We start from the raw sequence: 18,312 nt of genomic DNA, 5'->3' as shown, positions 1-18,312 counted from the left end.
GGAAAGAAAACCCAATGTGCTTAAGATTCTTATAGCCCATACTATTTCCAAATGCCCTTATTGTTGATAAACTATGACGATGTTTTGAAGTGAAAGAAGTAAGAGTGAGATATAAAATGTGGCCATGGTTGTTGTTACTAGAGCGTATGATTTGAATTTGTGTTTCCATTGTAAATCACCATGACCTCCTTTGTCAGTGTTTCCAATGTGTTTTGAGTTCTTATTTATCCATTAGATGAAATTGTGCATTGCCTTTTTAGAGAAGTATTTCAAAAAGAAATGATGTATTACTCGTTTATGATTTTAACTTGTATTTCGATTGCCAGTCATTGTGCTCCGTTCTTTGGAAAGGAATCCATTGTGTTTAAAACCTTCATTACTAATGAACATTAAGTTATGATTTCTGGAATATTCCATATGTTGATGTTTATGATGATGATGATCCTTGAAAGTAAAGAAATAAAAGTGTGGAATATGAGATACGTCCATCGTGCCATGAGTGAGAAATCATATGTATGGCCAAGAGAGCCAATGAGAAAATGATGTTGTGAGTGGTTGAAAGTACTAATCAAGCGATATATGGTGTGAAAAGTTATGAGGTGAATGTATTTATATTTCTGTTTCTTTTGTGTACAAAACAAAATATATTTGGGAGTATCATTAGCGAGCCGAGAAAGGGTGGGTCGTAAGGACCACACCCGAAACTACACGTGCCAGTGTAGGAATGGATTGTGATTATTTTCCTTAATTGGGATGAGATTGATGTGTTGAGATTATTCCCCTTGATTGGGAAGAGAATGTTAATAGCCTTGGATTAGAAGTCGAACCACACGCTATATGTGGGAAGGCAGCCTAGCCGATCGGGTGGAGTTCGGACGTCATGTCGCGCGCATGGTGGTTCCTACTCTTGGTAACACTTTTTTTTTCGTATCACATGTTAATCCACATTATTTGTGGCCTAGCCGATCGGGTGTGATTGGACTCCGTGATAAAAATATAGTGGTATATCGGTGCTAATGATCTCCTAACCAAAAATAATATTATTTTCATATTTTAAAAATTATTATGTTTTAACTTGGCATTTGGATATCATTGATTGATACTTGTTGCTTCTATGGTTTCCCCTTCTTATATTGGCATTCTATTTCGAAAGAGGACATTTACCTTCACATACTAGTACTATTCCACATGTACTAACGTCCCTTTTGCCGGGGGCGCTGCATCTTTAATGGATGCAGGTGGTTCGTAAGCGGCCAACTTTGATCCTCGTTAGCAGTTACCCTCTACTCAGCAGGTTTTGGTAAGCCCTATTTTGTTCCGGGCCTTATGTCACTTGACGTTGTACATTGTGTTTTGAGGTATAGCTAGGGCCTTGTCGCCGACACTTCCATACTACTTTTCAGTTGTACTTAGAGGCTCCTTAGATATGTTATGGGTGGTGTTCGATGTTGGGTAATGAACTAGAAGTGTTGGTATTTGTCAAACATATTTTTCCCTCGTAACTTGGAACTAATATTTTAGAAATTGTAAATGAAGCTCCTTTGAGTAATGAAAAAAGAATGTGGAATACTTTACTCTTCTCATGTATATTTCTTGTTATTGATTCTTATATTGTGGTATCACTTTTCATGGGTAAGGTTGGGTATAAGGTATCAAGTAGGCTTTGCTAGACCGGTGTATCTTGATTGAGCGCCGGTCGCGCTCTCCGAGGTCGGGGCGTGACAAAAAATAAAATAAGAGATGATTTAATTTAGGAATACTTGTAAATTAGAATTACATAAAATATTTTTCAGTGTCCCTTTTGTTTTCATCTCAAAATAAAACCATACCCGAAGCGAAGTACAATTAAAAATTAATGAAAAGAAAAAAAATTCAATTTAATATTATTATCAATAATTTGCTAATCGAAATTTCAAATAGATAGGAAAAATTAAATAGGAGATGTTTTAATTAAGGAATACTTGTAAATTAGAATTATATAAAATATTTTTCACTGTCCCTTTTGTTTTCATCTCAAAATAGAACCATATCCGAACAATTAAAAATTAACGAAAAGAGAAAAAAGTTCAGTTTAACATTATTATCAGCAATTTGCTTCATCAAAATTTCAGATAGATAGAACAAAATAGGAGATGTTTTAATTAAAGAATGCTTGTAATGAGAATTATATAAAATATTTTTCGTAGAACCATAACCGAAGCGAAGTACAATTAAAAATTAATGAAAAGAAAAAAAAGTTCAATTTAACATTATTATCAATAATTTGCTCATCGAAATTTTAGATAGATAGGAAAAAATAAAATAGGAGATGTTTTAATTAAGGAATACTTGTAAATAGAATTATATAAAATATTTTTCACTGTTTCATATCAAAACAGAACCATACCCGAATCGAAGTACAATTAAACATTAACAAAAAGAAAAAAAGCTCAATTTTACATTATTTATCACAATTCAAAACCATGTGTCAAAATATCAATTCTAGTAACAATCCAAAGACTCAAATATCAAAAAATTATTAGTAAAAAAAAATTCAACATGTCATGTGTCCTTCGGAAAACAAAAAATTACAAAAATTTCGTGAAGTAAAATTTAATTCAAACCAAAGTAAAGTATATTTTGGTGCAGTAAGATATCGCTATGCGTGAGATGCGAGAAGCATCGGACCATGAGCATCTATGGTAAGCAAGGTAATCAAAGGCAATTTTCCCTTCTCGAAACCCGTGACTCGTAGTCACGTGTCAGCACTACGCAACGCTCCCTTCAATTCATACCAAAGTAAAACGTGCCAAATCCACCTTCACCATCTGTAAAAAGTAAAAACCAACCGTCTCAAAGCCACCGTCGACAACCACCACTTCCGCCATCATCTCACCGTCCACAACCACCGCATAACGCTGATTTTCAAAAATCAATCAGAAAATGTCCACTCTTTACACTCCTCTAATTTTCACCATAAAAACCCCCAAAACCACCATTAAACCTCACACGTTTCTTCCTTCTTCATTCTCAAACCCTAAGCTTCGAAAATTTCCCAATTTCTCGGTTCAATCCTCCAATGACCCGGAAAAAGCGACCGGTATTGAACCGGACAATGATAAATCCGACGATAAAACGACCGGGTTCGTTGATGAATGGGGAGAGAAGTCGGAGCTGGAATCCGAGCCGGTTACGAAGTTAACGGACTCGGACCCTCCGAAATATGAGGATGAGTGGGGTAACAACGGCAGTCCAGCTGTAGATGTGAGTGGTGGAGAAGACGAGAAGCTTCTAGAACTGAAAAGGTGCTTTGTGGATACAGTTTATGGGACAGATTTCGGGTTTCGGGCTTCATCGGAGGTTCGGGCTGAGGCTTTGGAGCTCGTTTCTCAGCTGGAGGCAGCAAATCCTACTCCCGCACCAACTGAGTGTCCTGAGTTGCTTGATGGGAATTGGATTTTAGTGTGAGTTTTTTGCTTCACTGCTTATTTGTTCATTTTTTACTTTGATTTCACCATTTGTTACATTTTTAGTATGAAAGTAGCTGAGTTTTGATATTTTTTGTCAGCAAAAAGTGGTTTACGTGATAGTGCAAATTACATTTTCTAACAAATTGATATTCGTCTCATGAGTGTTTCTATTAAAGGGTAATTGGTAGTTTTCGGTAGTCAATTTGATCTCTACGGGAGAAGATGTTGATCAAATCTATAGTGGCATGCTTATCTTGAGCATGGACACCACAGAGCAAGCAGCTCTCCTAGGTGGTATCCCAATTCCAGGTTTATGGCAGAAGTTAACCTTACAATGTAGGCATTTGCACCCAAAGCAGCTTAGAAGAAAGCTAGAATTCCATGGTGGGAGTTCACTATACAATCTGGATAGGTGCATCAACATAGTTTTTAAGAGGGAACTTGAAATATGCCTTTAAATAAGCACCTTGTGAGGTCCATTAAAAAAAAAAGAGTTCCACTCCAAAAAATAAACTTTGTTTTCTCATAAAGCATATTGTACTGAGTAGTTAGCTCCACATAAAGTATAGGACCTAACCATTAGGGCATTGGTCGCATAATATCTCATTTGCTTGCTCATACTGTTACTTTATAGATTGTCATGACTGCATTTTTTGGAGCTTCCTTGAAGCAAAGTTTTTGGTAGGAACTGGCAGTTTACCCCCTCATATCCTCCACCCTCCTAAAAGGGGTAAAAAAACACTGCCGTCTATAATTTCAAATTTTCTTCTCGTTTTAATCAACTTCCTTTAAACTATCTAAGGGGGGAAGTGCTTTGACTAACTTCCTATAAAAGGGGGATCTCAGCTGTATTGTTGTTTGTTCTCATTGTTATTATAACTATTATGTAGTGGTGGTGGTTGTTGCTATTGTTGTTTTTGTTATTATTTCCTTCTACTTGGAAAATAGAGTTGTACTAAGTACTGAAAGTTAAAAATGCTTGGAATTAGTGATAGACTGTTTCTTAATAGTTATGAAGTATAATTTATAGGATTAGATCTGTGATCTTAAGATCCACTGACATTTACTGTTTTGGTTCACGTATCACAGAAGTAAACCTAAAGGTTGAAGATATGCTTTTATAAAACTGTATTTCTGTAACATAGTATGATAGAAAAATCCATTGGGGTATAAATATTGATGATTTTTTTTATAACAGATAATTGTTATGCATCAGTCAAAGTTTATTAATTCATAAATCTTTTTGAAGATTTCTCCAAGTTCTTATCGAAAGACCTGTCTATAGGGCATATTCATATTTCAAATCGTCCCACGAACAGCCTCGTATTCTAACTTCCACCACTATCTTCTGTAAAATTTTGGAGCTCACCTCAGGAACTACTTTTATCCAAGTAGGCTTTGCTGATCTTGGATGGATTTTCAAACCTCACACCATTGCTTTTATGTCAAACCATGGACAAAGTTTTCTCGATTACAACCCTCAAAATGAATTTTTGTACAGGATTCTGACAAGAATTATGATCGACGTTAGGCATATTCACATTTCGAATTGTCTGCAAACAGCCCTCTGCTTCTAGCTTCTATGACAGTCTTCTGTAAAAATTTGAGCTCACCTGTAGGAATTTTTGCTTTTTTCTAAGTAGGCCTTGTTGACATTGGATGGATTTCCGAGTGTTGCATCATTCCCTTCAATGTTTAACCATAGAGATAATCATTATCAACAAATACTACACTCATTATGAACATCCTTTAAAGATCCTGACAAGAGATAATTATCTATAATGGCGTTCCAGATTCCCACATTATGTTCTATCATGAAACATCCATTATGTAACTTCTATAGCTTTATGCCTTTTTATGCGAGCATGAGTTGCTAATGCCTAACAAAAACAGTGCAACTATTTGAGTGGTGCTCTAATTTCACCTCGTTACAATTATTTAGACAAGAGTTAACTTATCTTCGTTGATTATATATTAGTGGCTTAACGAGAGGCTGGAGGTTTGGAGATAGGCCCTTGAGTCTAAGGGTTTCAAGTTGAACAGGAGTAACACAGAATACTTGGAGTACAAGTTCAGCGCCGAGTCGAGGGAAGCGGGCGTGGACGTGATGCTTGAATCACAGGTCATCCCCAAGAGAAGCAATTTCAAGTATCTTGGGTCGGTTATCCAGGAGGATGGGGAGATCGGCGAGGATGTCGCGCACCGTATAGAGGTGGGGTGGATGAAGTGGAGGTTAGCATCTGGAGTCCTATGTGACAAGAAAGTGCCACTGATGCTCAAATGTAAGTTCTATCGAGCGGTGGTTAGACCAGTCATGTTGTATGAGGCAGAGTGTTGGCCAGTTAAGAACTCTCATATCCAAAAGATGAAAGTAGCAGAAATGAGGATGTTGAGGTGGATGTGCGGGCACACTAGGATGGATAAGATTAAGAATGAAGATATTCGGGAGAAGGTGGGCGTGGCTCCGATAGATGACAAGATGCGGGAAGCTAGGCTCAGATGATTCGGGCACGTGCGGAGGAGAAGCCCGAATGCCCCAGTAAGGAGATGCGAGCGGTTGGCTTTGGCGAGTATGAGAAGAGGTAGAGGGTAGCCCAAGAAGTATTAGGGAGATGTGATCAGACAGGACGTGGTGATAACAACACGATAGGGGTCCAAGAATTACTAAAGAGAATCAAGAAACGTGCGGAAGCTAAAAAAAAATAAAGAAACAAAAAAAAAAACGAAAAATTAAAGATAGATTGAATTCAAGAAAGAGTTTCTTGAATTCAAGAAGTCTATTCTTGAAGTTGAATCCTAACAACAACAATTAGCTAACAAAGAACTAATCGCCTTTGGTAGAGAATTAAAAACAAGAGATAGATTGTGAAACCCGACCCTTTAGAATAACAAGAACAACAATAAGCCTAAACTTATCAACCTTTCTTGAATACCTAGAAGTGATCTAAGATTTCGAAAGAGTTTAATCTTACCACCTTAAGTTGAGTCTTGAAGGTTGAAGAATAAATCCAAGAGTAGCCACACACAAGAGTGCAAGAAAAATCTCACAATTTTTATTGATAATAGTCTATAATAATCTAAAAATCTAAAAACAAAGAGGACACCCCTTTATATAGAGAGGGGGTCACGAAATTCCTACCTAAAAACAAGGAAATAAAGTCCTAAACTACTTTGGACAACAAGTCCAAATACATTAGGAAAAGGAAAAACACTAGGAAACAAAAACCAAGTCAATCTTGGAAAGTAACTCCAACAATCTTAGGAAAAGGAAAACATAACCTTAACTACCTAGGAAAGCAATAAATCTAGTACCAAAATATATGGAAATAAGTTAAGACCAATCTTGAATAGAATCTTGAAAGTCGCAAACCAATCATGGATAGGATCTTGGAAATCTTGAAGGCAACTTGCAAGCAACTTGGCACCAACTTGTACCCAACTTCTATCACGCCTATTGAACCTTTCTTGGACATCAAGTAAGTCCTTTTTATGTCATAAAAACGTGGCTTCATGTAGGACTTATTGGGCTGCAAGTTTAGACACATTTTTAGGTGTCAAATAGGTCCAATAGTGGCCTGATTTGGACCTTTTTCAGAGGATCTCTCTTGGGATCTAATCTACCTTTTCTTGGACGTGAATTTGGACCATAAAATAATTATAATACCTAGACAACTCATATCCTTTATCCTTGAGCTCTCCATCCCAATTAACAACTTTTTTATTTGCACTTGAAGTCTAATGACCTTGTTTTGCAACTCTTTAGCTTGACATCTTGTTAAAGGCCCTCTTTGAGATTCCAAAGCTTCATTCTTGTACTTGAATAGATTTGAGCTTCCTAGGATGCTATCACGTGGCGAGGCTTCAGATTTCCGAGGACATGACACTTGATAGGAAGGTGTGGAGGTCGAGCATTAGGGTTGTAGGTTAGGAGGTAGTGGAGCTCTTTTCTACTTCGTACCGGGTGAAAGGCTAGTCTTATAGGGTTGTGTCCTAGACTGCTAGTGGTTATTGTTGTGTCCACACTTTTCTTCCACTTTTCATAGTACCGAGCCTTTCTTACGTGTTACTGTTATTGCTTTTCATCTATTTTCTGGTACTTATGATGCTGTTATTATTACTATGGTTTCTGTTGATGGTACTGATATATTGTCTTTTTTGTCTCCTTGAGCAGAGGGTCTATCGGAAACAACCTCTCTACCCCGTGGGGTGGGTAAGGTCTGCGTACACTCTACCCTCCCCAGACCCCACTTGTGGGATTTTACTGGGTTGTTGTTGTTGTTGTTGTTGTTGTTGTTGTATTTTGTGAGATATGAAAATGGCATTTTGAAGTGGTTTTCGGATAAAGTTAATGAAAAAGTTTCAGCTAAAGGATGTGTACATATTTTTGGACTGCCAAAATGTCACTATAGAGAATCAAGAAGTTAAATTTGGAATGTAGTGTGTAACGTCTGGATTTTGACTTGGCCAAGAATCTCTGTGATAAATTCTTTGCTTTTGTTGTTGGTGATTTTAGTTGGAGGAACGGTCCAGACTTTCACTCAGGACTTGGCCTTGACTGGAAGATTATAGCTCTATGTCTCAATATGAAAAGCGTATTTTTGTTTATAGTTCCCAAGTGTTAACTGGATGCTATATTGATTTCAATGAGATAAATGCAATCTTACCTTAGTGTTAACACTGAACAATGTAATCTTTTGTTGTGAAATTTCACGCAGAAACTGATTTGAAGTAAATGCTAAGTGATGTATTTTGCAGCAAATAATCTCATTTTTCTTTCTCAACGTGTCAGGTTTACAGCATTTTCTGAGTTGTTACCTCTTCTTGCTGCGGGCAGCATTCCTCTGGTGAAGGTAGAAAAGATTAGCCAAGGCATAGATACAAGCAACTTTACTATAGAGAACTCGACTACATTATCAAGCCCTGTAGCCACCTTGTCTTTTAGTGCAACTGCCACTTTTGAAGTTCGAAGCCCCTCTAGAATACAGGTACCCCTCTCGACTACAATCTAATTGCTTTAGAAAGGTACTTACAGCAATATCATGGACAAAGAGAAAAAAAACGAGTTAGTAGTTCAGCCAACGGTTAATTTGGAATTTATGAACTAATTGTGCAAGATATCAGGAAATTGTGGAGGGTCATGATTCTTTTTATGATAACCTTTCATAGAGTATTTTTGGGAGATTTTTAAATTTTCCTTCTGCATTTGGCTGTCAACTGCTTATTTTTGCAGGTTGAATTTAAGGAAGGGAATTTTAAACCTCCAGAGATAAAATCAAACATAGAGCTGCCAGAAAATGTGGATGTGTTTGGGCAAAAGATAAGTCTCTCTCCAGTGCAGCAATCTCTAAGTCCCCTGGAAAACGCTGTGGCAGGCATAGCACGAACTATTTCTGGTCAGCCTCCTCTCAAGATCCCAATTCCAGGTGAAAGGACAAAATCTTGGCTTCTCACGACATACCTTGATAAGGATCTGCGGATATCCAAAGGAGATGGTGGGCTTTTTGTGCTTGTCAAGGAAGGGAGTTCTCTTCTATATTAGTAGAGGTACCCGTAATCCTGTATTGTGATTTCCAGAGGTTTTACGAACTGCAGGTGGTGTCTACTGCTACATCAATTTAGTGCAGTATGTAGAATTTAATCCACCTTAGCTGTAAAACACATCTTGATTTTATTAATGAGATTCTATTATAGCTATTACTTGCAGATTGAAGGTGGCAAGGAAGAATATCCACATGCAATGCGGTTAGTGTTATTCAAATTCATGTAGAATTTGGATTGGCCAGTTAAGAGAGCCTACATTGCTCTTCTTTCTTTCGATGTCACTGCAAAATGGTAATCCCACTTGTGTTAAAGGTAAATAGGCTTTTGGCAGGAAACATGTTTAGAATGCTCGAATACTACTGAATAAATGCATTCATCTCAGGATGGAGCTGCTTCTATGAAATTACTTTAAACAGGTTAAGCCCGAATTGCCATCCTCTACTGTTAGATAATCTAAAGTTTGTTCTAGAAGTTACTCAGTATTTTAATCTTTTGGAGGTCAATCACTTATTTCAGTTCAATACTTATTTGATTTGGACTTGAAGCTAATTCTAATTTGGCAGCAACTCATACATGAACCCATGAAGATGCCCTTCTCACTTGTTTTGATAAGACTGCAAAAAGTAGTAGCATTTCATATTCTCTGTCTATTTTCACTTGGATTTAATACATCTGACTGTGTAAAAAAAATTTCACTTGCTGTAGTTTAACCTCTTATAGCAGATTAGTTACCATTTTTATTAGGTTATCATAGAGATTTACCTATAACTACTTTAGAAGGACTTGATTGTATAAATTTTACACTTTTGACTGAATAAAACTTGAACTCTACGCACTTTGCTATCAGAGATCTTATTGATATGCAAATTCAGAAAGAAGGGTAGCCTAGTAAACTGAGTCTAAGATGGAGTGCCTCACTAAGGAAGAGTTAGCCTTGAAAATCAAAGTTGAACTTTTCTTTGTCCTCCAATTTATGATAGAATTACTTGAAATGCTCGAGTTATTCCTTTCTCTAAGTCAACTATATTGTTGCTTTACAACTAAGTCAAATTAAGACTTCATTTTTCCAAAGAACTGTTGTTCAAGACATACGATAAAATTGGAACGTTACATAGAAGATTAGCATGGCCCCTGCGCAAGGATGACACGCACAAATCGAGAAATGGTTCAAATTTTGCAGACAAGTCATAAATACTGTAATGAACTTATACTAAGTTTCGGAATCGAAATTCGAACCCGATAGCAACAAAGTCAAATTACGGTCAAACTTAAGAATTCTTTAAATTGCTAGTTTTCAACAAATTGCGTTAATTCAAGTTAGGGACTTTCGAATTCGATTTCGGGCATACGTTCAAGTCTCAAATCACGATACGGACTCATTGGGACCGTCAAAGCACTGGTCCGATACGGACTCATTGGGACCGTCAAAGCACTGGTCCGGGTCCGTTTACACAAAACGTTGACCGTAGTCAACTCAAATGAGTTTTAAGGCACGATTTCACATTTTCATCAATTTTCTCATAAAAACCTTCCGGAAAAAGGACACGGGCTGCGCATGCAAATCAAAGCTCTACCGTGGCCTTTCCTCTAAAATCCGCATCCAAACCAATTGAATTTTTTTTCTTTGTACTTAATTTGATCTTGTCTTTTTTCTTTCTGAAGAAAATCCAGCTTCACAATCAGTTCGTACTTGGTAATGTGTATTATCTTCTTATAAATTCCAGCTAGAAAATAACTGAATGCATTGTTTTATGGAACAGATAATTTAATGTAACCAGTTTCAGAATCCAAACTATATCTAAGTTTAGATTATAAACCATATATTAATTTTTAAGTTAATGATTCTTGAATCGTAGATTACTCAGTCTTATTTCTGGAGAAATGAGTAGTAATTGTTTTGTCAATGAAGTTAATTTTTCCCCTGATAACCAATCTTTGATTTCAGTGAAGCAGTAAATGAGTTAGGCTGAAAAAACAAACCAAACAAACGCGGTAGTTGGGTTTCAATTTGTTTTTAAAATTGAAACAACTTATCAAAGCTTATAGTCTAATGGTTTCTGTGAGAATCTTTCACATAATATGTGAGAGTTGGATTATCTCTCTCCCCTTTCCCATATTAACGGTATTTACAGCTGCAATTTTTATAAATAAATACAGAAAATAGTTCCGTTTCGGTCTACTTTATCAAGTGAAGTAGTACTTTAATAAAAACAAATGGCAGAATGGCCTAAATGGCACCTATACTTGTGCCACTTTGTCATGCCGCTCCCCAAACTTAACAATTTGCCAATTGGACACTTACACTTCTTCAAACCGTGTATAATAAACGCTTATGACAGGAGGCTGATCCTATGTGTCATATTTGGCTTTAGTGCGTGATTCACACGCCTGTAAGGGGCGTGATGGCAGTTGAAAAAGCCCTAACGGTAATAATGTGGCTTATTTAACAGTCATCTTCTTCTTTCTACCTTATTCTCCATTGTTGAACATTATAGAAGCTAATTTCTATCCAAATATGATGCCTTCTTCTTTCTCGTGTTAGCTTCAACAGTGAAAAATATAATTTTTTTTGTTGGGATTCTTCATTGCCCATCAATTTGTGCCATCTTCTTTTCTTTTGAAAGTAGAGTTTTTTCTTCTTCTCCGGCAAGAAATAAGCTACTGCCGCGTCTTCTCCTTCAGCAATGAAGAAGGAACCTTTGTGTTATTGTGGACTTACTGCAGATCTTAAAATGTCACGAACACCCACCAATCCTGGAAGAAGGTTCCTAGGCTGCCGAAGATATGAGATTGGTGAAGGTTGTGGCTTTTTTCGATGGGTTGATCCTGCGATTGAGGAAGAACACTACAAGACTCTTCTTGCGGGTCTTATTAAGAAGAGTGATCGATGCCATTGTCAGAGAAGATAAGGAAGGTCGAAGTTTAGAGTTGCTGCTATTATAATTACGGTTGTAGTTATTCTAATGTTAGCTCTTATGTTATGTGTTTAGGATTGATAACGTACTTTCTTATTTCCTGGGTTTAGGCTACATATTTTGTGTTGATGTAAAATTTTGCTCATGGAATATATTGACAAAGGTTCTATTACAGCAACAAGTACATGAACTACTAATATCATAGCCTGGTATAAGCAGTTAATAAAACATCCAAAATAAGGAAGTTGCTTTACAAAATATTATCTACGATAGGCAATCAACAAAAACATACATAATGAAGTAGCTTTACAAAATATTGTCTACCATAGGCAGTTATCAAAAACATCCATCATTAAATCTTTAAATATCAGTTGATCACTTTAATTAATGTCTGTTGTGGCTTAGTTGCTTCGTGTGGATTGTGTCTTTGGTGTGGCTTGAGTGATTGTAGCAGAGTTTGCCCTTCTGTAGCTCTGTTCTTGCAGCTAGCTGCCTTTGTGTAACTGCAACTTGACCCTTCCACTTTAGTCCAGGGGGTTTGAACCTAAGTTCAATGTTGGTAGGGGCAGAACTTATGAGTGTAGAAGGATTGTGTACTACTCTGTCAGTAGTTCCAGATTGCACAAAGATAAAAGTTTGTGAGTGAGGGATTATCTAGTAAACCATATCTGTTGACTGTGTAATTAAGTGAAAATATTTACCCTTTGTATCACAGTGCTACTTGAATCAAATAGCACACCATATCCTGCTGCCTTTGGTCTCTTAGACCCTGCATTTGCACCACCTTTTCTAGGCTCATTGGTCTTCCTTTTTGGACCTCCAACAATATTAGTTGATTATTGTTGCTTGGACCAGTGATTGGTTGAGTGAAGGTGCCACTTTCCATAGTTGAAGCTGCTGCCATGAAACCTAGTAAATTTTTTCTTGTAATCACCCATATTCTCCTTCATAACTATCATTTTTGCTCTTATGCAAGAAGTTTTACTCACATACAGACCATATGCTTTCCTAATTAAGGTTTTAATTTGATGAAGGTTAATTTGAGGCTCACTGATTATTCTGTCTTTGAAGTTTTTTTTGCAATCCATGGTGGGTTACACATCTTGTTCCTTGTCTTCTTGTAGCATTTATGGACAGGGTAGTATGTAATCATCCTAAAATTTCTGGTGCTACCTTCTATGCTGCCAAGAATATGCCATGGACAACCTTTCTTTGTGCAGTTTGCCCTAACCCTTTCCCTCTCATTAGGTTTCAACTTAAGGTTCACACCTTTTTGAATAGAATAGGTCTGCAATGCCTCCCTAAACTGTACAACATTCTCAAATATCATATACAGTTCAAATAATATTTTTTTGCAACTTGTGTCAAAGTAGACCTTCTTACTTGGATTCCTAGCTGGTGCGTCCCTTACTTCATCAGGGCCAACAAGTTCTCTTTCACCATCACTACACTCACTACCTGGATCTGAACTATCAAAATACTGGTCATCCCCTCCTAGTTTCCCTTCATTTTCCCCTTTTGTTCTTATGCATATCTTTAAAACCAGAATCTATACCAACTGGACCAGATGGTATCTCATCTACATTTACTTGGGCATCCTTCTTTTTGTTGATTTTAGACTGCCTAATTTCAGCTGAGTCATCTTCCAAATTACTACACTCTTCAATGTTCTCATCTATATCAAACAGTGAGTCAGATTCTTCAGAATCATCAAAGTCTTCATCAAAATCAGATTCTGATGTTTGAAGGTGATAGGATGAGAAGTTATTACTTTCACCTTCATCTGATTCTTCTATCTCTCCATTTATATTTGCCTTCTTACTCTTATCTTTATCATTTTCGGTCCTATTTATATCATTGTTGGGAGGTGACACATCAACCCTAGCATTTAACCCACTGTCATGCCCATGTCTTTATAGCGTGGGGTCCAGTTCAGTTATGTCCTCAACAAAAATAGGATTCCTAATTTTATAGACAATACAAACATCAACAAAGTCACCACCATTCAATGTATTAAGAAACTTTAACACATCAGCATCTGTTTTTAAAATGTAATAGCCACCCTTTTTGTTAACTTTGCATCCAAACAAATCAACTTCTAAAAATCCTAAGTCCCTAGCAAACTTGTGAAACAACATAATATGCAGCTCATCAATATCAACAGTAGCTAATTGAGGACAAGTTAGTCCATTTGCATACCTTAGCTCAGGGTCCGATACAAAATTACCACTGTGGTGGATTTGTAGGTTAACTAGGCTTGAAGCCATTTTCTTCTCATACCTGCAAAGTAACAAAAAAAAAACGGTATTATCAATGACTATTTGTTATCAAAGTTGCACATTTACACAACTCCATAAACAAACCAACAAAAAAGACAGATTTTTAAGTAAAAAAGCTTCCAAGATTCCTTTTTCGTCCCCACAATACCCTATAATATTCAAAAATACGCTGGTGGACTACTAACAAGAACGAGACCCAACAAATTTCACAAAAAAATGCATAAATCTAAGATGAAATTCTGATTTGACCAAAAAAAAATCTAAAAACTAAACGGAATAACCAAATATGCCATTACATGCATGCCACTACATTAAAAAGGGTTTTCACTTCAAAATATAACGAAATAGAGCAAAAGCCCTATATATTGAGAAAAATTAAACAACAATTACGATCTAACCCAGTCTTTTCCTAAAAACCCTAAACAGAGCAAAAGTCCCATATATCGAGGGAAATGAAGATCAATAAAGACAAAAGATGAAGAAAAGATGAAGAAACTTACCCCACAAACTTTGATAACAACTGCGATGATGAAAATTCCGGCAACGATGACGGAGAAGAAAGGAGAGACATAAGTGGTTCGATACTTTCTAACTAAGCGGATAAGTATAAAATGAGGAGAAAATTTGGGTTTTGGGGGGTGGGGGGTGGAGGTGGGGGTGGGGGGGGGGGTTAATAATCATTTTCCATATTATTTTTCTATGTGGCCATAATAAATGACCTGGGGTCTACATGGTTTAATTTTCTTGACATGTCATCCTACGTGTAGGAGATTGTATTACACGCACTGGTAGCCTCCTGCCATAAGCGTTTATTATATACGATTTGAAAGGGTGTAAGTATTCAATTGGCAAATTATTAAGTTTGGGGACCGGCATGACAAAGTGACACAAATATACGTGCCATAAATTTTAGAACATCTTTTAAGGGTATCCACCAAATAAAGTTTTGGCTGCCTTTTGTAATAGTGGATTAGTGATTTGATTTTTGATCCAACGGCTTATTTGGCGGTTGCATCATGTAGACGTTAGTTTGTCAGTATAATTAATCAAACAGAAAATAAAAAAGATACTCAAGAAAATAGGAAGTCAAGTACCATAATACTGAATCCATAGGGTATAACATAGTTAGTTGTTTGATTTCACGTAACTTAGTCAAAGTCAACCTCAACCCCCTCCCCCCCCTCCCCCCAAATTTCCCCGACCAACGCCAACCTTCCAAAAGGTCCCCTAAACGTGTTAACATAATTCTTTTTATCAAAATATCTAGTCCCAAGAATTCAATTTTTGTTAAACCAAGAATTAGGTTTACCAAGGAATTTCTATAAAAATAAAAAGATACAAGTTTTAGATGATTAAGAAGAAAATGTAAAAGGATGTTCATCTTGCTTTTAGAGTTAAATTATGGTGTTTGCAAGTTTGAATTCAGTTGTCTTGCACTCCTAATAGTTATAATCTTATTGATTTTTTCTTTTCTCCTGTTAATCATTTGAAAAAGAGAAGGAAGAAAGTAAGAAAGACGCATCCATTTAAAAGGTAAGAGAAACAAAAAAGAATCTTAAAATGAAGATTTTTCAAGTATTTTTGTCAACTAACCACGTACAATATTCTTGTACAATTGTTCTTGACTGCATTCCAATCAAAATCATATACTAGTAGGAGTAGTATTTTTGTCAACAGCTCTAGTGTAGTACTAAATTCAGAATCATTGAATGCTACTCACAAACTACCAAATGTCCTACCACACTAGCCAACTAGTCAGCAGGCAGGCTGTTTGTCTATGACTAAAATTCTCTTCAAGCTAACCGGCCATTCCCAGACAGAAGCACCACTCTTGTTGCAGTTTTTACCAAATGTCTCCTCATTTTTTTGTCTCTACATTCTTCAAATTATCTAATAAAGTCGCTCCTCAATATCAGAAGATTATTGACAAGGTAGTCATACCTCTTCATTGGAGAAACAAGCTCCAAAATTGGTGTCTTGGTCGGTCAGTAAAAACGCAGCGCATTTCTTCAAATTATATAATGGAAAACATTATAATAAAAAGAAAAGGAAGGAACTTAACACCAACTATTTTTCTTTATTGTCACAAAATATTGAAAAGCTAAAACAGGCCCAGACGACTTGGGAAAGCCGAAGGGGATTTGCAGCCGTACCTTATATTTGTGCCACCTTTTAACCTGTACCCTATTTTATAAAATTATTGATTTGGTAGCCATCTCACAAAAAATCCGTAATAAGATGACAATTACACCCCTGACAAAAGATATAAAACGATCTCCTCCTCTCCTCTCCTCTCAGTAACTTTATAAAAAAATCAGAAACTTGTCTAGATTCATCTTCAGAATCACACTTGCATGAAGTTGTTTCACCTTGAAGCTAAAACTTCATGCTAATATAGCATGAAGTTGTTTCATGTTGAAGCTAAAACTTCATGCTAATATAGCATGAAGTTGTTTCACATTGAAGCTAAAACTTCATGCTAATGCATGCTGAAGTTATTTATCCTGCAGTCTACAGTTTTGTCATGAATTTTATCTGAAACTTCAGTCTAAACATGCTGAAGTTATTTAGTTCATTTGCTAAAATTTCTGATTAAACATGCTGAAGTTATTTAGTTCATTTGCTAAAATTTCAGACTAAACATGCTTAAGTTATTTAGTTCATTTGCTAAAACTTCAGACTAAACATGCTTAAGTTATTTAGTTCATTTGCTAAAACTTCAGACTAAACATGCTTAAGTTATTTAGTTCATTTGCTAAAACTTCAGACTAAATATGCTTAAGTTTTTTAGTTCATTTGCTAAAACTTCATACTAAACATGCTTAAGTTTTTGTCTTGTAGTATGTAATTTTCTAATGAGTTTTTGCTAATGCATGCTGAAGTTATTTAGTTCATTTGCTAAAACTTTAGACAAAACATGCTGAAGTTATTTAGTTCATTTGCTAAAATTTCAGACTAAACATGCTGAAATTTTTTAGTTCATTTGCTAAAACTTCAGACTAAACATGCTTAAGTTTTTGTCTTGCGGTATGTAATTTTCTAAAGAATTTTTGCTAATGCATGTTGAAGTTATTTAGTTCATTTGCTAAAATTTCATACTAAAACATGCTGAAGTTTTGTAACGCAGTCTACAGTTTTGTCCTGAGTTTTATCCGAAACTTCAGTCTAAACAAGCTGAAGTTTTTTAGTTTATTTGCTAAAATTTCAGCCTAAACATACTTAAGTTTTTGTCCTGCAGTTTGTCAATAGTCTTTTATTAAAGAAGGGCAAAATCATCTTTATAAAATACTTTTAACAAAAAAATGGGTACGGATGCAAACGAAAAAACGAAACGGGTATAAGTTAAAAAGGGGCGACCGAATAGGGCACCCCATGCAATTTTTACGAAAGCCGCCAATTGCAAAAAGAAGTACTCCCTCCGTTTCAAATTAGATGAGGTACTTTCCTTTTTAGTCTGTTTTAAAATAAATGACACATTTTTAAATTTGGAAATAATTCAACTTTAAACTGTTCATTTTACCCATTTTACCCTTAATGAAAAGCATTTATAACCACACAAATGTCGTGGCCCCACAAAGCTTTTACTCTTTAAGCAGACCATAAGTTTCAAAAGTTTTTTTTTTTTTAAACTCCGTGTCTAGTTAAATTACTTTATCTAAATTGAAATAGAGGGATTAGTATAATAAGTAAGTAAGAAAGAGAATATGGCAAAATTTAAAGAACAGTTGACAAAGTCGTAAGGGTCAGACGTGCTCTTAATTTCCTCCCGCGTTTTGTGGCGCAACTTTTTGCCATTTTGCCCCCTTTTCCTCCTCTTCTCAATTTAATATTTTTGTGTTCGTCATGATAATCCTACTTGTCCGTAAATAAATTTAAAAAAGAAGAAGAATATTGACTTTTGTACAGGAAAAAAGAGGGTACAGACTGAAAAAATTCGAGTATGTTAATCTCAAATGTTGAAGCGTTTGGTATTTTGAAAAATATTGCTACTACTAGTATCAACTTAAGACATCCATATTATTACAAAACCTCAAGAATATCATCACTAACCTTATCACCATATATTATAATTTACAAAATTCAAAAATTTAGAATATAATAATTAAATTTTTCGAGAGGTTTTTTTCT

General features: G+C 35.9%; 1 protein-coding gene and 1 non-coding gene across 9 annotated transcripts; both read left to right on the top strand.

Annotated features, from left to right (window-relative positions):
• Window positions 1–2,673: 2,673 nt before the first annotated feature.
• On the top strand, window positions 2,674–9,511 carry LOC104102248 (plastoglobulin-1, chloroplastic). Of its 8 annotated transcripts, none has more exons than XR_687641.4 (5): window positions 2,674–3,443; window positions 7,621–7,659; window positions 8,239–8,434; window positions 8,680–9,041; window positions 9,154–9,511. XR_687641.4 is itself a non-coding variant. In XM_009609938.4 (5 exons), the coding sequence occupies exons 1-4, from the start codon at window positions 2,923–2,925 to the stop codon at window positions 8,986–8,988; spliced, it is 1,065 nt and encodes a 354-aa protein (XP_009608233.1). In that variant the 5' UTR covers window positions 2,674–2,922; the 3' UTR covers window positions 8,989–8,993; window positions 9,154–9,511. The 8 variants fall into 8 exon arrangements, 6 of the variants coding, with proteins under 6 accessions (XP_009608233.1, XP_009608224.1, XP_009608213.1 ...); XR_687636.4 differs by having other exon boundaries at window positions 9,141–9,511; XM_009609938.4 differs by having other exon boundaries at window positions 8,680–8,993.
• Window positions 9,512–10,066: 555 nt separating this feature from the next.
• Window positions 10,067–10,167, top strand: LOC117278242 (U6 spliceosomal RNA). Its single transcript, XR_004508583.1, has one exon. It is a non-coding gene; the product is annotated as a U6 spliceosomal RNA (small nuclear RNA).
• Window positions 10,168–18,312: the final 8,145 nt, after the last annotated feature.

Source organism: Nicotiana tomentosiformis, chromosome 8, assembly GCF_000390325.3.
Source record: "Nicotiana tomentosiformis chromosome 8, ASM39032v3, whole genome shotgun sequence".
Lineage (NCBI taxonomy): Eukaryota > Viridiplantae > Streptophyta > Magnoliopsida > Solanales > Solanaceae > Nicotiana > Nicotiana tomentosiformis.
The sequence above is the reverse complement of the archived record's forward strand: the minus strand, read 5'-3'. Positions and strand labels throughout refer to the sequence as shown.

Bases quoted from the DNA above. Each gene is read 5' to 3' on its own strand.
- LOC104102248 (XM_009609938.4), top strand. From the start codon at position 2,923: ATGTCCACTCTTTACACTCCTCTAATTTTCACCATAAAAACCCCCAAA. The intron at 3,444-7,620 runs GTGAGTTTTTTG...CTCCTTGAGCAG, and splicing joins GATGGGAATTGGATTTTAGT to AGGGTCTATCGGAAACAACC. The intron at 8,435-8,679 runs GTACCCCTCTCG...TTATTTTTGCAG, and splicing joins GAAGCCCCTCTAGAATACAG to GTTGAATTTAAGGAAGGGAA.